The following is a 24,239-nucleotide window of genomic DNA, read 5'->3' as shown; positions in this document are numbered from 1 at the left end:
TGCAAAAGAAAAAAAAATTGTTTTTTTTCTGTAATCCCCCAGCGCAACAGCGCCCCTCAGTGTTACCTGCTTCGGACCCCCACAGAGAGAGAGACCCCAAGGGCTCACCACCTGATGCACAGAAGCTTCTACCAAACTGCTCTCAGCGCTGTCCCTTACAGACAGGAAGTCTTGTGGATCGTTTTCCCGGGTAAAGGAGGCGGCTCCGCCCCTTTACACGCCTTCCGGTGCTGCCCCTGCTACTCCTCGGGGTAGCTGGGCGTCCAAAATGGCCGCCCCCATGCAGGAGACACGGGGCTACGCCAAAATGGCGGCCCCGTGCGACCTGCGGGAGGATGGCGGCGGCCTGCGCCTCTGGAAAGATGGCGGCGCCTGCTAACACGTGTGGAAGGAAGGCAGCGGTCTGTGCGGCCTGCGGGAGGTGTGCGGCCTGCGGGAGGATGGCGGCGGCGGATGGCGGTAGTCCATGCATAAGGTAGGATCATATCACCCTCTTTCATGGCCATCCTAAATTGTAATGCCAGCCCCTGACCTCAGTCATGGCCCTTTACAGTGCCCACTCTTTACAGTGACTATCCGATAGTCAGCTCCCAAACCAAGCCTCCTGGTTCTTTATTCACCAAATCACCCTGTGCCACCTGTTGTAGGATAGAGGGGGGACCCAGGATCATGAGGGTCCGATCATCCCAGGGAGGGGCCCGCGTCCACCCACAAACCCGTCAAGGGGAGAGGGGGAACATTTTACTCACCATACCGGAACAGGCAGGCGCCAACTCCTGACAGAACCCCTCTCCATCGAGGTGGGGGGGCTGTCGACCAATACGGACGCCGCGACTCGCAGGGTCAGTCCCCGTCCAGTGGGACTATGTCGCGGCCGACCCAGCGCGGAGCTAGGGCCTGCACGCGCTCGTAGGCTGACTGGGGTGACCACTGGATCTTAAAGCGGAGTTCCGGGCACAAAAACTATATTTTTTTTTGTGTCCCTCCGCTAGGTAGACCTCACCTGAAAAGGAATTGGATAGTTATTTTTTTTTTTTTTTTACCTTGTAATTGAAGATCGAAGATACTCACCTCAGAGTACTTCCTCCCTCGGAGCCGCGGCTCACCCCGTCACTTCCTGTCTCGCTATGATTCCTGGGAGCTGAACGTCATAGCTCCCAGGAATCAATGCGACGGCACCCGCCCCACTCGTCATTTCCGGGCGATGCCGCATTCCCCTGCTAAACAGCTTCTGGGCATGCCCAGAAGCTGTGGAGGAATGCAGCGCCGCACCGGAAGTGACGAGAGGGGCCGGTGCAGGCGCATTCTGGGACAAGAAGACGCGGAAGAAGACACAGAAGAGGACCGCGCCGGCTTCAGCTGCCCACAAGAGAGATGGAAACGCTGTGGAAGAAATTTTATAAGTAAGTATTTCTTCTAAAAGGTAAGTGCGAACCGGGACAGATCAGAGGCTAGCCATTGTGGAATGTGCTAGCCCTGACTGTCCCGGGGGTATGTTTAGTAAAAAATGACTTCTGTGCCCGGAACTCCGCTTTAACATCCAGCCCGTCGCCCAGCTCCAGCATAACTTGCTTGAAGATCTCACAGGAACAACTAGAGAAAAAAGCTTTCTAAAAAAATCTTGCCAGGACCAAAGATCCCAGCAAGGAACTTAGGTCCTTACTCCTGACTAGACAGAAAAAAACTGACATCCTGTAGCAGAGGGAGAGAGGATATACCCTCTGGGACTACCCCTAAGGTGTGGCCAGAACGTTTACTTCTGCCTAGTGTCCTACTCCTGTAGAGGGCAGTATAACCCAATTTGATATTAATCAAGAGGACTGCGTCTGTCAATGAGCGACAGAGAAAAAACATTTTGCAGATGTCCTTGACGCTCATCATAGTAGTCCACGGGGCCGTAAACCAGCGAAAATGTCCCCCCACCCCAATAATAGGTGAGGGCAGACCTTCATGCTGAAGGAGTCTTGTCTGCTGGTTTGGGGAAGCTCGTTCTAGGCTTTCCAGACCAAGGTGCTTGGAACCTCCCGGGGAAGATTTAAAAGATCCATTTCCCTTATTCTCCGTCCCAGAAGCACAAAACAATTTGCTATGGGTTGAGAAGGAGGACCCCCATCTTCGGTGAGGCTCCTTCCCTTTCCTTGACTGTGGAAGGAAGGTACTCTTCCCCCACCATGATACCCTAAGTGAGGTCATCCAGGGTAGCCCCAAACAAGGGATCGCCTTGAAAGGGCATCTTAATGAGAACTTTCGTAGAGGCTTGGTCTACGGACCAATTCTTAAGCTACAGCACGCGCCTAATCACCACCACTAAAACAAAGTTTTGTACAGCACAGGAGCTGTATCCAAAGCTGCATCACAAAAACTGCAGCTCATGGACCAACTGGTCGGCTAAATCAATATAAGCAGCAGGGACCTGCTCACCCCCCAGGCCCTGGCGCAAAAGCTTGGCCCATTCAGTTAGGGTCTGAGACACCAGTGCTGAGGCAAAGCCTGGCCGCAATACCGAACCAGCCATAGAAAACATGCTGCGTGCCACAGCCCTTGCTTTCTGGTCAGTCGGATCCTTAAAGGACGGGGATTCCTCTACTGGGATCATGGTTGCTTTAATCAACCTGGAAACAGGAGGGTGGACCAGTTCACTTTTTTTAAAGGGATTGCTCAAAAGGGTAACGCACAGCAAAACTTTTGGGGACCACAAAGGGTAATTTCCTATTCCTTAAGGGAAAACCTGTCAAAATAAGGCACATAAGGAAACACCTTTGGAGTACGATGTGCATACCAAACGACACAGCCACGTTCATGGCTAAATCAGCTGCATCCTCTTTTTAAAGCCTCACGCACTTCAGTAATAGGAGTGTCTACCCGCGGTCATTCATTCGATGCTGCGAACGTGGAGGAATCATCCTCACTATCGGATAGATCAGGGGTGTGATATTAAATCCCCCTGGATGGGCCACATCCACGGCAGCATCAGGCTCAGAATCAGATGAGGAAAGGCGAGGGCCGCTTCCTCCTAGGCCTTTGCCCACATGCCACTTCCATCCGGGATAATAAGCACTGCAGGAATGCCGTCAGTGCAACCATGGGAAGCTGGGGTTCCCAGGGACCTGCCACCTCCATGAGGGGGTCAGTGGGGGAGAGGTGACCCTGAGGCTCCTTAAGGAAAGGAAGACCTTGCAGTACAAAAACTATCTTTTGGCACCACTAAAGGATCCACTCAAGGCTCAGGGTACCCATCAGCAGAGAGAGATAACAGGGACCCACAAAGACTCACCCTATCGACCGGAGGAGCGCAGAGAATTCAAACCCAGCATCATTATGGATGCTATCCCTGTTCATATGTCCCAGGCACAGTAAGAGGGGGAGCTTCGGCATCCCCAGGAGGCTTCAGTTGTCCCCAGCATTTCCCAGAAAAAGGGAAAATGGCCCCCGTGACATCATCAGGCTACACAAACATGGCCGCCAACTGGAGACCAGCCAGAATAAGGGAAAATGGCAACCATCAACTACAAACACAGAAGCATGCTGCTATTATCTTTACTGCACCCTCTGCAATGCTGCACCCTCTGAAGGTAGGTACGTTTAGGGGAGACTCTGCTGTGCACTCTGCAGTGGTCTCTGCACTGGGACCCCCCTGCACTATATCCACACCGCAACCTGCAGGGCGTACACCTAGGGGTCTCCTACACTGGGACCCCTCCAGACTACCAGGGCAGGACACACACTATCCTAGGACCCTTACAGAGTGGGGATAGCGGGGGAGAACCCAGGGGTCTCTGCTGCATTCTCTGCCCTGGGACCCCTGCCAGACTCTAGGTCCAGACGGGGGGAATGGGAGTGGGGATAGCCCAGCTCAGTGAGGAATTTAAGGAGGGAACCTGCATGTAGGTCTGACCGTCCCTGGAGGTTACCCGCATCCACCCCAAAGAAAAACATCAAAAGGGGAGAGTGGGAGACTGTACTTACCCTTTCCATGGTGCCGGTTACGCTTCAGACCGAACTTCTCGCCACCGAAGTAGGGGAGCTGTCGGCCAAGGGACCGCTACATGGCTCAGACCCATGCCTGGTCGTATGCGACTCTGCGAGAAGTTTAACTCGCGGGCCAGCCTCTTTCCATGAGGCTATGTCGCGGCTGACCTAGCGCTTACCTACGGTCTGCATGTGCTCGCTAGCTGGGCTGGGAGGGGACCACTGGATCTAGATTATCCAGCCCGGAAGTTGATTGTAGATCTCCCGAGAGGATAAAAAGATGTAAGGAAAGAAGAAAAAATTATTAGGACCAGAGATCCCAGCCGGGAGCCTAGGTCCTTACTTCTGATTAGACAGATTAAAACTGATTACCTAGAGCAGAGGGGGGGGGGGGGGGGGGTTATATACCAGCTGAGGACGGCCTATGGGCGTAGCCAGGTGTCTTTTGTTCTGCTCAGTCCTACTCATGGAGGAGGCAATATAACAACTAGTTAGGATTTAAGGAGCGCTGTCTGTCAAAGAACGAAAGAGAAAATGTGACAGGGAAGGGAACTCCAGCACACAGTCTCAGTTCTGTTCCTATGTGCTGTGTACCCTTTTTTTCTGACCACTACATAAATTCTGGACTTTGAACAGGTGTAGAAAAGACTGCAGATACAGAGATTAAACAAATCCTTATACAAAAGTTGTACCTGTTTCTCATCGGAAGCCAGTCACTTCACTGGGTACAAGGAAGGCAAGTCACTTCACTGGGTACACGGAAGGCCAGTCACTTCACTGGGTACACGGAAGGCCAGTCACTTCACTAGGTACACGGAAGGCCAGTCACTTCACTAGGTACACGGAAGGCCAGTCACTTCACTAGGTACACGGAAGGGTTTACAACCACTTTAAGAGGGTAGAGCCAAGGTTAAAAACATACTTGAAACAAGGTCTTTGATAAACCAACCATTCCGAGTACCCAATGATGATTATACCAATGCAATATACGGTTTATCAAGCAACGTTGGCTTTATTAAGGTCTTCTTTGCAATAAGGATGTGACGTTTTAGGTTTTCTTATCTCTAACAATACAGAATTTTAAATTATGAGTTATTAGAGACTGTTAATCCTCAGAAAACAGAAGTGCAAACCATAAACCCGACTCTCAACAGTTAAAAGGAGCGCTTCTGCACTTCTGGTTTCAGCCACATTAAAACTCTCTGGAAGTGCAAATAGCTTTTTAAGTCTGTGATTTATTGAATGACATTTCCGTCCTTAATGTCTGCTATTTATACAGTACTTTCCCCCCTCTACAATTGAGCACCCTGCTGGCTCTCCCTTATTACATCGCATGGCTGTAATGTCTTCCCTTTATACAAGTCTTCCAGCTTGATGTGTGACAGCAATACATCACAGGGGATAGTTTGCATCTCTACACCTGCCTGGATTCTTAACGCCGGCTCAAAATAGACCGGGTAAGAGATGGGAACAAAGCTTAGCGCAAAGCTCGCTCTTCACAGCACTTAAGCTGCAGCTTTTTCATGGAGTCCATTAGTGGAAATAGACGTTGCAGTTACACAAGAAACAAGTGAACCTGTCCTTACAAATGCTAACCAAAGCAAATTACAAATGCAAAAGCAGCATCATTATCAGCAGGAAAAAATAATATATGCGCAGTGCTTTTTAGGGATCCGTTGGCTGCTACAGGAAAGCAAATGTGATCTCGGCTTTAGGTTCCAAAATCTGCTGTTCGGATGGTGATAACAGATGTACGAATAAGTCAATCACTTTTGCCACATACAGTGAGGGAAAAAAGTTTTTGATCCCCTGCTGATTTTGTACATTTGCCCACTGACAAAGAAATGATCAGTCTATAATTTTAATGGTAGGTTTATTTTAACAGTGAGAGACAGAATAACAAAAACAATATCCTGAACAATGCATTTCAAAAAAGTTATAAATTGATTTGCATTTTAATGAGTGAAATAAGTATTTGAGCCCCTATCAGCGAGATTTCTGGCTCTCTTAAAGGGAGTGCTCCTAATCTCAGCTTGTTACCTGTAAAGAAGACACCTGTCCACAGAATCAATCTCCCCACCATGGCCAAGACCAAAGAGCTATCCAGGGATGTCAGGGACAAGATTGTAGACCTACACAAGGCTGCAATAGTCTACGAGACCATCGCCAAGCAGCTTGGTGAGAGGGTGACAACAGTTGGTGCAATTATTTGCAAAAGACACAAAAAAAAAAAACTGTCAATCTCCCTTGATCTGGGGCTAAATGGAAGATCTCACCTCGTGGCGTTTCAATGATCATGAGAACGGTGAGGAATCAGCCCAGAACTACACAGGAGACTTTTGTCAATGATCTCAAGGCAGCTAGGACCATAGTCACAAAAAAAAACAATTGGTAACACACTAGGCTGTGAAGGACTGAAATCCTGCAGCGCCTGCAAGGTCCCCCTGCTCAAGAAAGCACATGTACAGGCCAGCCTGAGGTTTGCTAATGAACATCTGAATGATTCAGAGGAGAACTGGGTGAAAGTGTTGTGGTCAGATGAAACCAAAATCAAGCTCTTTGGCGTCAACTCAACTAGCCATGTTTGGAGGTGGAGGAATGCTGCCTATGACTCCCAAGAACAACATCCCCACCGTCAAATATGGAGGTGGAAACAATATGCTTTGGGGGTGTTTTTCTGCTAAGGGGACAGGGCAACTTCACTGCATCAAAAGGGATGATGGATGGGGCCATGTACCGTTGAATCATAGGTGAGAACCTCCTCTCAGCCAGGGCATGGGTCGTGGATGGGTATTCCAGCATGACAATGACCCAAAACACACGGCCAAGGCAACAAAGGAGTGGCTCATGAAGACGCACATTAAGGTCCCTGAGTGGCCTAGCCAGTCTCCAGACCTTAATCCCATAGAAAATATGTGCAGGGAGCTGGCGGTTTGAGTTACCAAACGCCGGCCTTAAAAACCTTAATGACTAGGAGAGTATCTGCAGAGAGGAGTGGGACAAAATCCCTCCTGGGATATGTGCAAACCTGGTGGCCAACTACAAGAAACGTCTCACCTCTGACTGCCAACAAGGGTTTTGCAACCAAGTTCCAAGTCATGTTTTGCGAATGGGTCAAATACTTATTTCACTCATTAAAATGCAAATCAATTTAACCTTGTGAAAGCTACAACTCTGGTGACTTATGGGTAAACACTAATGGAAGGTCTGCCTTAAAGTAGCATTAAACCCAAAAGCAAACATTTATTATATTGCAGCTAGGGATGCAGCGATACCAAGCATTTGGGGGGAGTGTCAGTATTTTCCCAAATGCTCCTGATCGTCTCCAGCAGCCATGATTTGCTACCATCTGCAGACTGGGACACCTATGTAGATTATTTTGCATGTGGCCAGATGTACTGCGAGTTCGAACATTTTTTTAAACTGCCCACTAAATGACACTTTTCCCTTTATATATACACAGTTGCAGTGGGGGAAATTGCATGTGATTCGGACAGGAATCACCCTACATTCCTGTTTAAATTGTATTCAATTCTTTACACTGATTTGCGCCAATTTTTTTGTAATAATGTAAATCACACCGCAAAGTATCGGTTAGTACTTGACCAAAAGTATACTTGTACTCACCAATAAAAAAACTGTATTGGTGCAACCCTAATTGCAGATTACCAATTCTTAAGCCTCGTACACACGCAGCGATTATCGGCCGACCGATCGTCCGACTTTTGTCCAAGTTGTGTTTTGTTGGTTGGAATGTGCCTAGACTGCACACGAATTTTCTCGGCCAACAAAATTCTACTTCCGAAGTGATGTCATGTGTTGGTTTGTTTTCTTTGTGATTTTTCTTCATTGAGCATGCCCAGACTTGCTCATCAGATTTTTCCCTGTCGAAATCTGTATGACTGCACGAAAATTGGCCGTTGTGTTGACGGCCAACAAAAATTTTATAGTCTGCACACCAGATTTTTTTTAGCCGAAAAGTCGCAGTTGGTTGTCGGAAGCATCATACTAACAAGCCGAAAATCGGCAGATCGGACGTTGGCCGAAAATTCCCTGCCAATTTTCGACGCGTGTGTACGGGGCTTAAGATGTGGTGGCCGCATAAGCGTTCTTCTTTAGGCTTTCTTCTTTAGGCTCTCTTCTATTTACATGTGGTGATTCAGACATCAAGCCTTTTTTACAAGCACAAGCTCTCTAGCAGAATAATTGGATTTTTGTCTTACCGTAAACTCCTTTTCTCTGATGTTCATTGATGGACACAGCTCCATATCTATTTTGACCCTTGGGTTATGCTGCTCTTCAAAGGAGTAGGACTAGGGGAAAACAAATTTGACTACGCCCATAGGACAGTCCTAGGTGGTATACTCCCACTTCCTGCTATAGGAATTCAGTTTTGTAACAAGCAGTGTCAGAAGAATAAATAACCCAACTCAACAGAGGGGTGGGTGCTGTGCCCCATCAATGAACATCCGAGAAAATAATTTTACAGTAAGACAAAAATCCAGTTTTCGCTTTCATTCATTGGCAGACAAAGCTCCGTATCTTCTTTGACCCTTGGGACGTCCCAAAGCAGTGTCAATATGAGGGGTGGGAAACAACGCAATACACAATTCCCAAAAGGGCTAAACAAAGCCAACCAGGTAAACCAGGAGCTCAACCAGGAACACCTTGAGCTCACCAACCAATGAAAAAATACACGCCCAAGAGGCAGGAGCCTCTGCAACAGCAGCCTTCAAAACTTTGCGGCCAAACGCAGTATCCACAGATGCAAGTACATCTACCTTGTAAAACTTTGTGGATGTGTGTACAGACGACCACGTGGCCACCTTGCCCACCTGGACCACTAACGGCTGATGACAGAAGGCCCAGGAGGCACTAAGCGCCCTTGAAGAATGCACCTTAACATGGAAAGGAGAAACCTGTCCACTGATGAAATAGGCCTGCACCACCGTCTGCCTGTTCCATCTGGAAATGGTCACAGCAGATGTGGCCTGCCCCTTACAAGATCCATCTGTAAGGACAAAGAATCAGATTTTCGAATCAACTCATTCGCCGGCAGATACACCCTGATTGCCCGGAACAAATACAGAGAATGTAAGGCAATTTCTTTAGGATGTTTCAGCTTCGGGCACAAAGAAGGCAACACAATGTCTTCATTTAGGTGGAAACCCGAGGCGATCTTAAGAAGGAATGCCTGACGGGGTCGTAACACCACTTTGTACTTGTGAACCACCAGGTAAGGTGACCGACCGGGCAATGCAGCCAACTCCGGCACCCTACGCGTAGAAGTAATAGGCACTAAAAAGAACACCTTCTGTGACAGAGTGAGCAGAGGAAGTTCACAAATATTTTTAAAAGGAGAGAGGTTTCTGAAGTCCTATAGCAGGAAGTGGGAGTATACCCCCTAGGACTGTCCTATGGGCGTAGTCAAATTTGTTTCCGTCTAGTGACTAGTAGGACTAGACTCTAGTCCTACTCCTATGAAGAGCAGCATAACCCAAGGGTCAAAGATGATAGGAAGTTCTGTCCGGCAATGAACGAAAGAGAAATATCAGTTTACATGAATGAGACAAAACACTTAAAGTGGTTGTAAAGGTTCAAGGTTTTTTACCTTTATGCATGAAAGTAAAGAAGCCTCCCCTGTGCAACAGCCCCCCTAATACTTACCTATACCCGATTTTCCTCCAGCAATGTGCACCAGAGTCTCATCTCTCCAGAGACTCTCCATCCTCATTGGCGGTGTTGATCACAGCCAGTGAGCCAATGAGGAGAGAGAGGGGGCGGGGTCTAACTGGTGTATGAATGGACATGGAGAGCTGTGGCTTGTGAATTAGTCTGCTTGGGTGCCCCCATTGCAAGCTGCTTGCTCTGGGGGCACTCGACAGGCGGGAGGGGCCAAGAGTGCCAACGAGGAACCCGAGAAGAGGAGGATTGGGGGCTGCTCTATGCAAAACCAACTGCACAGAGGAGGCAAGTATAACATGTTTGTTATTTAAAATAAAGACTAATATAATTTTAACACTTTCACAGGTGCTTACAATGACCAGTTTTTATCTATTCATGTAAAACCTTTATTCAAAAAGGGAAAAACCACTGTTTGCTGTAACGGATTATAAAATGTAAGCTGGAGTTTGGCTTCAATTTGTTAGTGTAATTAAATCTGCTAATACATTTAACATTACCCCCCCAGACTAACAAAGCTGCTGAGCCTCATGTGCTCTTTCCTCCAGAGTTGTGTCTCACCAATACAGGAGGTGTGTTACTGGCCAGATCACCAGGTAAAAACAGATTGCAGGAAAGCGCTAAAGAACCAAATCTACTAAATGCTTACTTGCAGTGTTTTTCTTCATATAAATTATTTTTTATTCACGTGCAATGTGTCTTTGATCTTAAATTTCACTCATTCAGCAAGAGAAAGCCTTCACACAGCTCCTTCCTTTCTGCCACACCATAGGCAGTCCCAGACAGGACAAAGACTACTTACTCTGTGCTGGCCCAGGTCCTCCACCCCCTACCTCCCTACATAACCCAATTAAAGCAGGGCTCCAGTTACCATAATCAATTTTTTTTTAAATGCTCCACCAGGATTGTTCAAGCTTCTACTTTAAGATGTGCATGTTATTTGTGTTCCTCCTCCTTTCTTTTAAATTAACAAAATCTTACCTGATCTCAGAAGCAGGCAGGGGCCATTGAGGTTGTGGGTATTTGAAGCCCGCTTGTGTTTATCTCCGGATTTTGGTGCAGCTGGCTACCCAGCATGCACCTCTCGATTTTGCGCCTGCGCAATAATGATACTGCACAGCGCAGTTTTTTCTCTCAGGCGATTCTCCCATGGACTCCTGGGATAGAAGACGCCGACATCCCAGGAGCCCATGGGAATCGCCTTATGACGATATCGCCTAGGTCAGTGGTCCTCAACCCTGGCCTACAGGGCCCACTAACAGGCCAGATTTTAGGTATTACCTTGGGGAGATGCAGACTAGAGTACTGCAATCACTGAGCAGCAAATTATATCACCTGGGATGTATTTCAGTTATCTTGCAAATCTGGCCTGTTAGTGGGCCCTGTAGGCCAGGGTTGAAGACCACTGGCCTAGGTGACCGGACCAGAAGTGCCCCGTACACAGATCAAAATAGTGTGTGTGTGTGTGTGTGTGTGTATGTATATATATATATATATATATATATATATATATATATATATATATATATATATATATCCATCTAGAAAATTCACTGTGGGTGGCCATGTGGATTTAAAGTTAATTAAAAACAATGGGTGGAACTCCGCCTTAAGTAGCTGCTGGGGGAGCAGCGAGGAGATATACTATATTGTGTCAGTTTAGTTGTAGTTTTTGAGTCTGCTGATCTCACATCCAACATGGTGGTGCCCAGCAACAGTGGGCTTTGGGATGTCTACTCAAGGGAGGATTTGAAAGGTAAATACTATATATAAAATAAAATAAGGCCCCCTCCACCTGGAGCGAGCTCCGTTGGGGTCTGCTTGCTCAGAGGGGAATCTGTCCACTGATCCCCGCTGAGCAGGTGGATGGCTGGCCCGTGTCTGCTCCGCTAATGCAGAGCGGACACAGACACAGCCCGTAGAGGGGAGGTCGGATGTAAACGGACCGCCTGTCCATTTACACCTGGCTAACATCCGATCTACCAGACAGATAGGGAACGGATCTCCCATCTGTCTGTTTTTATCAGATGTCTGTTGACATCCCTTGTCTATAGAGGAGAATAGATGGTCCAATCAGCTGACAGGCGGGCCCGTTCGGTCCACTAATGTGAAAGGGGCCTAAATGCACCTATAGTACTATCAAAAGACTTTTGTTGACACAAACGATCTGGTGTTTTAAAGCAGAAAGAACAAAGCCATAGGATACTGCAGGTTCCACACCGCAGCCTGTATTTTACGAATGGGTCGCAAAATGCAGGCTGTGGTATATTGTAAAGTACAATCGGTAGTGGATACTGGCACTTGCTCTCCATTAAATTTCCTGTGAACCATTACCTATACCTAGTGATTTGCCTTAGGCTATTCAAAGATTAAGCAAATCCTCCTATTTAAGTTGTACATGTTTATCTGCTATTCTTCGGTCCTCTACATCCATTCAAAGTCCAGAATATACACAGCCTGTCTGAGATTTCATAAAACGGGGTGAAAAGCTGAAAGTTACACTATGCAGAGCTCAGTGAGAGCTGATTGGAGGGAAGCGCCCCCCCCCCCCTCCACCTTTTTTTCTCTTGGTATCAGGAAAGCCTGTCAGAAGTCATTCATGCAGATAGTAGCAGGGGAACAAAGCAGCAGACAGAAATGACACTTTGTCCTCCTAATATTACACACTGTAGGGGGATATGCTTTGTTCATATTTCATGTTTGAGGTTTACAACCCCTATGTAGTGACGTCAGGACAAGTATGAGAGCCCTGAAGGTCTCACCTTTGAAAACAAGCCACCAATGGCAGCTCAGGTAATTAAATAATTCCTTTATCAATGATGGCAACCTGTAGTTTACAGACAGCCATAAGGCCACTGATTACACAGTTTGTTCTGAAAAACTGCACAAAGCGTCCCCCCCCTCAATCACAGGCTTCATAGAACAGAAAGCTGGATGTATTCTCTAATAACCTGCCCCCAGCTAATGTTTGTTTTGAATAATGGCCAAGATATCCTGGTAATTTCTGCCGATATAATGGTCATCTAATCTTCATCTGTGTTCCTCTCCCACGCTAACTGGGGCTGATTTTAGCATCGGAAATGTTAAATCCAACTGAAATAGGAGTTTTCATTTACATTTTAAAATGAATATTTAGAGAGGAAAGATGTGCAAGATTGTTTTATATAGTTAAATTAGAACTCCAGCTTGAATTCTTTTATTTGCATAGAGGGAAGCAACGTTGGACCAATGCTTTAGGTTTACTTTACTGCTCTCTGTATAGCCAATGAGCAGGATTTAGACAATGTTCTGTTCTGATGGCAAACGAGAGCGAGGAGAAATATCCCCAGTGGAGCCACAATAAATGTTTTTATTTAAAAAATTGGGAAAGTGTTTTAAAAGTGAATCTACAACACTTCTGTAAAAATAAGAAGGGTTTCGATTTGATTGGCATAAGTTCTTCTCTGAGCCAGCTCAGCTTTACCAGAAATGCCTCTTCAGCTCTGATCCCTATGTCAAACGTTCCCAGCAACTCGGCTCCCTCTGTCTCGCCTTCCCAGCAACTCCGCTCCCTCAGCTCCACCGCCCCGGCAACTCCGCTCCCTCAGCTCCACCGCCCCGGCAACTCTGCTCCACCGCCCCGGCAACTCTGCTCCACCGCCCCGGCAACTACGCTCCCTGGGCTCCACCGCCCCAAGAAACTCGGCTCCCTCGGCTCCACCACCCCGGCAACTCCGCTCCCTAGGCTCCACCGCCCCGGCAACTCCGCTCCCTAGGCTCCACCGCCCCGGCAATTCCGCTCCCTCGGCTCCATCCACCCAACCCACATTGCTCCACTAAACCAGCAACTCAGCTTCACTATCTCAGCAACCCTGCTCCACCATCCCAGCAACTTCGCTCCCTCTGCCCCACCAACTCCTCCTCAGCAACTCGGCTCCCCCTGCCCCACCAACCCAGCAACTCTACTCCACGGTCAAGCAATTTGGCTCCCTCTCCCCCACCGTCCAAGCTCCCTCTGCCTCGCCAACCCAGTGATTCTGTCCCACCATGCCAGCACCACTGTATCAGCAACTCAGCTCTCTCTGCCCCACCGTTCAAGCAACTCCGCTCCATCGTCCAAGCAACTCTGCTCCACCGTCCCCACTCGCTCTGCTCCACCATTCCAGCAACTCCGCTCACTCTGCCCCACCATCCCAGCAAATCCACTCACTCTGCTCCACTAACTCTGCCCAACCCTCCCAATAGTGACCTAACAGCATGGTTCTCCTTGAACCTCTTCCCAGCAGGGACTTGGAAGCTCAGCTCAACATGCCAGTAGTGACTCACCTGCCCTCACTCCCCCTCCTAGTAGTGACTCATCAGCTTTTCCTAATTCCAATCCCAGTAAGTAATCAGCATTTCACTTACCCTAAACCCACAGCAGTGACTCAGCAGCTCAGCTCCACTATTGCTCTCTTTTCACAGCAGCTCAGCTCCCTTCCCCAGAAGTGAAAGGCATCAAAACTATGGCATCTTTCAGCTTTCTAACTGGAGCTCTGGGGGGTGCAGCGTGCACTGAGCTGCTTATTGATGACTTTACGATTTCCGCTGTGAATTTTCAGGATGATTTACTTAACAGTGCTTATGCAGCAGTCACTAGGGGGGTTTATTTTAATGCTGAGTATATGCTTGAATGTCCATTACCATGGCAGGTTCACTTTAAGACTTTATTAACTAAATAAAGACAGTGTTTTCCTTCCTACTCTTCCTGGCAGCACACATTTCCTGATGACTACAGGTGAAGTCTATGATACAGGCTTTGACCTGCGGTCAGGAACCTCACTAAACACATAGTAAATACATAATGAGGTTATCAGCATGAACAAGGACAAAAATCAGAACATCAGGAAGCGGCACTGCGGAGCCAGTAAAGGGTTACAGCGGGGAGCTGGCAGCATGAAGCTCCGTACAGCTTTTTGCTGGATAATAGGAGTGTACGGTAAACACTCGGCCCTAACCTGACAGCATGTGAAATGTGGAATTATCTGCAGCTAATTCACAGGCAGCTAGTGCGTTTCTGCTTGACTGCTGCCATGTCATGACTCTCCAGCAGCAGCTGCCTCCGTCCCGCCGAGAATGTTCTGCTATTCCAGCTGGGGAGGAGAAGCTTATTTTAGAAGGCCCCGGGAGATTCAATTCAACGCTCACCAACAGCACCGAAATGGTAATTTTTAATAGTGGCTTGAAAGAGTCAGGACAAGCAGATGTAATTCTGATTTTCATTCTGCAGTAAGGACCCTTGAATGTATCAGGAGCCTGAGACATGGACCGGCAGAGCATAGACAACAAGATGTCCTTAAAGTGAACCTGACACATGTAGTAGGAACAGAAGAACAATAAATAAAGATGAAATAGCGGCTCCTAAGGGTGTCTGAAAATATCTTACAGTATCTCACAAAACTGAGTACACCCCTCACATTTTTGTAAATATTTTATTATATCTTTTCATGTGACAACACTGAAGAAATGACACTTTGCTACAATGTAAAGTAGTGAGTGTACAGCTTGTATAACAGTGTACATTTGCTGTCCCTTCAATTTAACAACACAGTCATTAATGTCTAAACCACTGGCAACAACAGGGAGTACACCCCCAACAGAAAATGTCCAAATTGGGCCCAAAGTGTTAATATTTTCCAGCATTGCCTTAACCCAGTTGGGCATGGAGTTCACCAGAGCTTCACAGGTTGCCACTGGAGTCCTCTTCCACTCCTCCATGACAACATCATGGAGCTGGTGGATGTTAGAGACCTTGCGCTCCAACACCTTCCATTTGAGGATGCCCCACACATGTTCAATAGGGTTTAGGTCTGGAGACATGCTTGGCCAGTCCATCATCTTTACCTTCAGTTTCTTTAGTAAGGCAGTGATCGTCTTTGAGGTGTGTTTGGGGTCATTATGTTGGAATACTGCCCTGCGGCCCAGTTCCCGAAGGGAGGGGATCATGCTCTGCGTCAGTAGGTCACAGTACATGTTGGCATTCATGGTTCCCTCAATGGACTGTAGCTCCCCAGATCCGGCAGCACTCATGCAACCCCAGAACATGACACTCCCACCACCATGCTTAACTGTAGGCAAGATACACTTGTCTTTGCACTCCTCACCTGGTTGCCGCCAAACACGCTTGACACCATCTGAACCAAATAAGTTTATCTTGGTCTCATCAGAGCACAGGACATGGTTCCAGTAATCCATGTCCTTAGTCTGCTTGTCTTCAGCAAACTGTTTGCGGCCTTTCTTGTGCATCATCTTTAGAAGAGGCTTCCTTCTGGGATGACAGCCATGCAGACCAATTTGATGCAGTGTGCGGCATATGGTCTGAGCACTGACAGGCTGACCTCCCACCCCGCTGGCAGCACTCATACATCTGTTTCCCAATGACAACCTCTGGATATGATGCGGAGCACGTGCACTAAACTTCTTTGATCGACCATGGCGAGGCCTGCGCTGAGTGGAACCTGTCCTGTTAAACAACTGTGTGGTCTGGAGACATGCCGGAATCCCTGGAGGAGACAGGACGGCCATAGGTTTGGTGGTCCACGGACAGGACGCCCTTAAGACACCCGGAGGTCTCTATGCTTACTACATGCGAGTTACATCTTGATGTTTGCGAGTACCATACCTCTCTTTTAGAATAAAGCATTTTTTAAAACAGTCTACGCTATGAGATGTTCCTTCTCTCTCTGCATATTATATTCTACTATGAGCATATCAGGAACACACTGGAGAAGCCTTCACCTATCACTGGTTATGCGCAATTTTTGATCTCTGTCATAGGGATCAACAGCTTCTGGTAAGAAGTTAGAATTACTGGTGTTGGAGTGCTGTCTGGTGGCGGTTTTCTATCCTAGAAATTATCTTTTGAATGAAGAGTCGGATGTATATGGACTGTCATTATATTGCTTTGTTCACATCTTTAAGTGGGACTGTCATAACCAAGGGTTTTTAGCGCTACAGTTTTGTTTTTAACTGTGTGGTCTTGGCCACCGTGCTGCAGCTCAGTTTCTGGGTCTTGGCAATCTTCTTATAGCCTAGGATATCCTTATGTAGAGCAACAATTCTTTTTTTCAGATCCTCAGAGTTCTTTGCCATGAGGTGCCATGTTGAACTTCCAGTGACCAGTATTATTATTATTATATAGGATTTATATAGCGCCGACAGTTTTACACAGCGCTTTACAACTTGAGGGTAGACAGTGCAAATACAATACACTTTAATACAGTAGGAATCAGGGGGCCCTGCTCGTTAGAGTTTGCAATCTAAGAGATGAGAGAGTGAGAGCGATAACACCAAATTTATCACACCTGAGACATTGTAACACTAGCGAGTCCCATGACACCGGGGAGGGAAAATGGCTAATTGGGTCCAATTTTTCACTTAGGGGTGTACTGACTTTTGTTTCCAGCGGTTTAGACATTATTGGCTTTGTGTTGAGTTATTTTGAGGGGACAGCAAATTTACACTGTTATACAAGCTGTACACTCACTACTTTACATTGTAGCAAAGTGTCATTTCTTCAGTGTTGTCACATGAAAAGATAGAATAAAATATTTACAAAAATGCGAGGGGTGTACACACTTTTGTGAGATACTGTATATCCTAAAAATAATTTCCAGTGTATTTGGAGAACCACCCCTCTAAAGCCAGACTGTCCACATGAGCCTCATCGTCTGCCCTGACTTGTAACCAAACCCATCTACCATTGTAGTGCAACTAACCATTTATTAATCGAATTCTAAAGCCTAAAGTGGCTGTGATGATCTCTAGATCTAGAGGGACCAGGTACAGCAGTATTTCTTTACTGTAGGCTCCTATGCACTGTTAGATCCATCCATGCAGCCTTTTTCTCCCTAGGTCTCAGCTCATCTGACATAATCAAGACCTTAGAAAATGGCACATCATCAATGGGAGTAAGCAATGTGGTCAGTGAGAGGAAGATTGGGGGCCCCCATCGGCGTCAGCAAGAGGAATGCCCCCCCACCATCGTCAGCCTGAGGATTGCCCCTCCACCCCATCTTCGGGTCAGCGGGAGGAATTGTTCCCCCCCCCATTGTTGGAGTCAGGAGGAATGCCCCCCTAATCATCAGTGGGATGAATGCCCCCCCACTATCGTCAGTGAGAGGAATGGAGGCCCACCCACTATCATCATCAGGAATGAGGGTCCCCCCACTATCGTCAGCGGGAGAAATAGCCCCCCCTCCCCCATCGTCGGTGTCAGCGGGAGGAATCATGCTCAACTATTGGTGTTAGCGGAAAGACTGATGCCTCATTGGTATCAGTGGGAGGATTAGTACCCCAAGGGCCAGATAAGGACAAGAAAGAGGTTGCATACGTCCCACAGGGCGCAGTTGAGACCGCTACCCTAGACAGAAATAAGCAGCTAACCTTTAAAGTGTGGGTGCAGCCCTGCTGCAAGGGAGGATTTCTAGTTTTCCTGGTGTTGGGCTGTAATGTTACAGTATACAAAGAATGATTGTGCTTCCAACCTTGTGGCAACAATTTCTGTTTCAGCGTGATGTCCCTGTGTACAAAGTTGCCTCTTTAAAGACACGGCTTTGAGAAGGAACCTGAGTGGCCAGCAGAAGGCCTGAGCTCAGCCCTACTGAACACCTTTGGGATGACCTGAAGCATCAATTGTTGGCCAGGTCTTCTCACTCACCATCAGAACCTGAGCTCACGAATGCTCTTTTGGCTGAATGAACACAAATTCCCACAGAGACACTTAAAAAAAATTGTGGAAAGCCTTCCCATAAGAGTGGAGGCTGTCATAACTACAAAGCGCAGTACCTCCATATCCACGTCCATGGTTTTGGAAGAGTATGTCCAAGAAGCTCATCCGAGTGTGATAATCAGGGGTCCATACACTTTTGGACATAGCGAGGAACGGATTATTTTTTGGGAATAAGGAAAATATTTGACTGATTCCTCAGGTGATAGTTTAGAATTTGAGGTTAAAAATAAAGGATGGTTAAAGCTTGGCTTCGTAGTTAAAGTTTAGAGGAGGGAAAGGCTTAAGTGAGATTAACTCTGGACATTCAAAACTGACCCAAAATAGTAAAAAAAATATAATTTTAAAAATGTTTGTAATATTTTTATGCAATTAACAAAAAACCTGCAAATTAAATTCTCCTACTTCTGACCATTGCGGTGATACTATTTGTTATAGGTGTGGTATTTGTTCTTTGTACCCGTAGTAGGGCCAAGAAACATTAGAATGTATTGTGGTTTTTTTTTTGCTTTTTATTATTCCTACCTACACTCACACTGAAAGTAAATATAAAACTTTTTTTTTTTTTACCAAAAACACTGGCACTAACACACACTGCCACAGACACATTGACACTAACATCCCTTACCCAATGATGCTCTTTTGCCGTGCTGGAACGCACCTTTCCAGCGGGACAAAAGCACATCAAAATTTCCCTCTAAAACCTCTGAGGTTGTTCACCTCGCTGCAGTGTGAAAAGTCCTGCATGCTGTATATTCGGCGTACTTTTAAAAAGCTCACCAAAGATGTACCCTCAAATGGGAAAGTCATTAAGAAAAGCACCAAAAACACACCCAGGGTTCGTTTTTTGGTGCGTTTTTTGGGGTCACTATGCTTGTTAAGCAGTTGGCACCCACCTGCTTTCTTAAACAGTGGGTATGTAAACAATGCCCCCTCCCCCTTGGTGGTAACCAGTAGCGCTATAGTTCAGTCTTCCACCTGGTGGGTGTCAGTCCAGCCTTCCCCTGCCTCATCCCTTCAGATTCTGGGAGCTGATGCTCCCTGTTGCTCCCCCCGGTCCTTCCACCTCCTCCCCTCTCCAGTGGTAGCATCACTCCTGTACAAGGGGAGCTGGAGCATGCTGACCACTGGGGGAGGCGTGATCATCGGTTAAGGACGCTGGCAAGATCCGGCTCCTTAAACAATGAATAGCCGATTGTTAAGGAACCTGCATTCGACATACAATCAGTGCTTCCACCAGTGCCTTTTCGTACGCGGTTGCAGATGTGGAGGAATCATCCTCACTATCTAAGGACTCCAGGCGCGTGGTCGCAGACCCAGCAAGGTGACCCACGTCCGCAGCGGCCGAATCAGATTCAGGATCTGATGAGATAAGGGGCATTTTTTGCTAGCCCGTCGCCTGAAAGACTCCTCCACCCGGGACACAAAGGACTCCAGGACTTCCATCAGTGCATCAATGGATGGTTGGGACCCAGAGGGCCCCGCAGCCTCAGAGAGGGGATCAGGTGGGGAGACATGCTCCAAAAAGACTCGATGAGTCACCAAGGGGACCCCACAAAAAGTGTAACATACCGCAAAGGGACAAACCCCACCACGCTGGCAGCACCACCCGGTTATGGTCACCGCTATTTTCAATGGTAAACCACAAGAAAATGGCTGCCGGACTACACAAACATGGCCACTGTGCATGGAAACACACAGGCTACAGCAAAATGGCAGCACCAGGAGGGATCAATAGGCCCTAAGAACAGGCCCAGGCAGGATAGGGGGCCCTGGTAAGAGCTCCCACCAGGTACAAACCCCCCCCCCCCCACGTGTACAGCCTATCGTCCGATCGTATACCCCCCCCCCACCGCTTAGAGCCCTGCTCCCACCCCAGGAGGTGGACCAGACCACCCACACAGCTCCAGCAAAGGTGGATGGGGGTGGTGGTAGGATGGGGGGCGCCTGACTGCAAGGAGGGAAACCCAGGGGTCGGACTGTCCCAAGGAGGGGCCCATGTCAACCCCCAAACCCTCCAGGGGTAGGGGGGGGGGGGGGACAGCTACTCCCCATACCAGGAACAGGGCGGGCTCCGCTCCAGACAGAACCTACTCCATCGAAATGGGGGGGGGGTGGGCTGTTGGCCCGGAGGAATGCTGCGACTCAGGCAGAGACCCGGTCATATGCGACCACGCGAGGCATTTAACTTGCAGCCGAAAAAGCACAAAGCTGAGGTCTCTGCATGCTTGCTGGCCAGACTGGGATGACCACTGGATCTAGATCATCCAGCTAGTTGCCCAGTCCAGCAGCTGATTGCAGATCTCACAGGGAAAAAACTGGAGAAAAAATTCCATCCAAAAAGAAAAAATTGCCAGAACCAGAGATCCAAGTAAGGAACTAGGTCCTTGCTCCTGACTAGGCAGAAAAAAACTGGGTAACTATAGCAGAGAGAGGGAGTATACCTCCTGGGACTGCCCATAGGTGTAGCCAGATTATTTTTCTGCTTAGTGCCCTAATCCTGTAGGGGGCAGTATAACCCAATGGTCATGAAGATCAGGAGCCATCAATGAACGAAAGAGAAATACCATTTTCTCTTGTGCTCGATGGACACAGCGCTCCATAAAATCATAGCTACTGGGACGTCCAAAAGCAGTGCCAAAAGGAAAATGAGGGGTGGGGAAAATAACCCAAGGCTAAACATAAGAGCCATAACCAGGACACAGGAGCCCCATTTGAAATTAAAATGTCAGGAAAAACAACCCTCAAGAGGGAACAGCCCCTCTTAAACCGTAGCCTGCAAAACCTTGGGGCCAAAAGAAGCATCCACAGATGCCAAAGTATCTACTTTGTAGAATTTTGTGAAGGTATGCACTGACGACCAAGTGGCCACCTTGCAAACTTGCAAACTTGAGAAACCGACGTTTGACGATGGAAGGCCTAAGAAGTACTCAGCGCCTGAGTAGAATGTGCTGTGACAGGGAAAGGAGGAACCTGACCTTTAATAGAATAGGCCAGAGTAACTGTCTATCTGATCCATCTGGAGATAATAGCCGAAGAAGCAGCCAGCCTTTCCTTAGTCCGTCCGTAATCACAAAAAGAGTCTGACCTTCGAAAGGACTCCGTACGGATACACCTGAATCGCCCGTACCAAATCCAAGGTATGCAGAGCAAAATCCTTGGGATGAGCTGACTTGGGACAGAAGGAAGGCAACACAATGTCCTCATTCGAATGGAAGTCAGACAACCTTAGGTACTGTAGGAATGACGGACAGGGAAGAAGAGCCACTTTATCTATGGATCACCAAATAGGGACTACTAGAGGATAATGCCGCCAACTCCGACGCCCTACAGGCTGATGTAATAGCCACCAAGAATGCCACCTTCTGGGACAATGTAGGCAAGAGAATCTTCTGAATATTCGCAAATGGAGGTTTCAGGAGAACCGAAAGCACTAAATTTAAATCCCATGGCGGCAAAAGAAACCGTACAGGTGGAGCCACATGTCAAACTCCCTGAATGAAGGTACGAACGAACTAAAGAGTGTGGGGCTGGAGGTCCCTGAAAGAAGATTGCCAGGGCAGACACCTGGCCATTGATGGTACTCAAGGCCAACTTCTGCTTAACGCCCCGTTAAAGGCTGAGATTCGAGCCACAGAAAAGGATCGAGGATGAGCGCTAACCGATTCACACTAGAAAAAGTTGTACGCTTTCCACGTACGATGGTATATCTTGCTGGGAGACAACATCCTTGCCTTCGCCCTAGTAGGGATCACTGATCTAGACAAACCACTATTCCTCAGTACCTGGCTTTCAAATGCGAAGCCATTAAAACCAGCGACTTTAAAGCAGGATGGTAGATCAGCCCTGGATAACTGGTCCTCTTTGAGAGGTAGCTCCCAAGGGATGTATATAACCACTAGAATGATTGGAAGACCCACGCCCTTGATTACTCGCAGGAACCGAGGAAGAAGCTTGAGCCAAGGATAATACTGGTCTTACCGTAACCCTAGGACGTCTGCGGTTCCTGCCAGAGGAACTCGTGACCTTGTCACGAACCTCGGTAGCCTCCTGTGGAGCTGAACCTGCTGAAGGAGCTGCATGCAGGTCTGTGCAAACAAAACTGTCTTGAAGGTGGATACCACCAGACCCAGAACCTGTATGCAAGTCGGAACTGTGTGTGACAGCAGCCAGTGAATCACGGCCTGTGGCTCCTGAAGTTAGTCCAGAGGAAGGACCACCCTGGTTAGAAATAAAATCAGACCTAGGTAATTTAATTTCCTGGAAAGGGATAGGGAGGACCTTAGACGTCACCCAAACCTTTGCAGGAATTCTATATGCACAAGGATGATCCAGACAGAACTTCTCCACTGAAGTAGGGGAGCTGTCGGCCAAGGTACCACTGCGACTCGGAGCAGTGCCTGGTCGTATGCGACCCTGCAAGACATTTAACTCGCAGACCAGCCTCTGTCCGTGAGGCTATTTCGCAGCCGATCTAGCACGTAGCTGCGGTCTGCCCTCGCTGGCTGGGGGGGAACCACTGGATCTAGATTATCCAGCCCGGCCCCCAGCCTGGCAGTTGATTGTTTTTTCCCTTGGGAGATCTACAAACAGATGCTTGGCCTCTAATGTTTTGGTCAAAAACCAGAGTCTGGATGTTCATACCAGGGTTCCACTGTCACTTGCGGTACACTAAGGAACACGGGGGTTCCCACAATAGTCATAGATGCAATTTCAGACCACTGAAGATTTTAAAGTGCACATTAGGACAACACATCCACAAATAAAAAACCTAAAAAAATAAATAAATAAAAAAAAATGTCTCACCTGCACAAAGAACCGTTGCATTTCGGGACAGCGCCTAGAGAAGGTGTAGTTGTAACAGCAGCCTCTCTAGTTTCTATGGCCAAAGGAGTTCTAGAAAAGAAAGCACAATCGGAAGAGTTAAAGCCCAGTAGAAATTAAAAAAAAATAAAAAATAGAAAAGCCTGTCCCCTGCCAGAAGAAACTTTGCTCTCTGTGACGAGGAACTGGTTTCTCTGAAGAGGTATGAACCCCCACTGAGCCAGATATATAGTTCAGCAATCAAAGCTAAAGCTTCTGGCTCACTGCGCTGAGGGGCAGGGAGTGTCTCTGACTTCTGCAGAGGGACCACCACTTTCGCACAGAGAGCAAGGGCCCTTCTATACAGCATGCTGCCAGGGGACAGGATTCTGTACTCAGGCTGTAGCTGCTTTCCAAAGAAAATCTGTAATGCCCCGTTTCCACTGAGCGGTACGGTTCGGTACAGTTCAGTACGGTTCGGAACGGTACACCTTGATGAGGCTTACGTTTCCACCGCCAACAGTACCTTAGCAAAAACAGTACCTCAACAGTATAGCTCCACCCTGTTGGCACGGTACTAATGTGCTTGGTACCCCAACGAAAGGGTCCCAAAAAAGTGATACGGTTCGGAATTCGCGTACCACTCACAACTTTTGACAATGGAAACGGCAAAAATTGCATACTGTACCGAACCGTACCGCTCAGTGGAAACGAGGCATTAGGCATCCTTTTGTTTTGATGCACCTGGGGAGTGTATTCAGGTAATCCAAGCTAAAAAAAAAAGTGTTGGTTGGGCTTTAAAACTATAAAAACATAAAAGGTTTACCAGGAGGTACAAAAAACAAAAAAAAAAACAAAAACGGTTCTGAATGGGATGCATATTTGAAGAAACAATCTGTCCGCTACTAGAAATTGCAGCTGAAGAGCAGGCACAATAAGGTGGCTGTTGTCACAATTGCTAGTCAGAAAAGACCTCTGTGCATCCTCTGATCGGAATTGGCCACAACTCTTTCCTATGAGAACACCTCAGGGGCTGGTA

General features: G+C 47.6%; 1 protein-coding gene across 1 annotated transcript in view; it reads right to left on the bottom strand.

Annotated features, from left to right (window-relative positions):
• The window catches only part of KIAA1328, a 350,490-nt gene that overhangs the window by 107,500 nt on the left and 218,751 nt on the right, over nucleotides 1-24,239 (bottom strand). Inside the window, exon 8 of the mRNA XM_082274183.1 lies at nucleotides 23,204-23,293. Within this exon, the coding sequence (XP_082130309.1) occupies nucleotides 23,204-23,293 (90 nt within the window). The remainder of the gene's footprint in view (nucleotides 1-23,203; nucleotides 23,294-24,239) is intronic.

Source organism: Pelophylax lessonae (genome assembly GCF_965119305.1).
Source record: "Pelophylax lessonae genome assembly, chromosome: 1".
In the NCBI taxonomy this organism is placed as follows: domain Eukaryota; kingdom Metazoa; phylum Chordata; class Amphibia; order Anura; family Ranidae; genus Pelophylax; species Pelophylax lessonae.
This window is presented reverse-complemented; position numbering and strand designations above follow the sequence as displayed.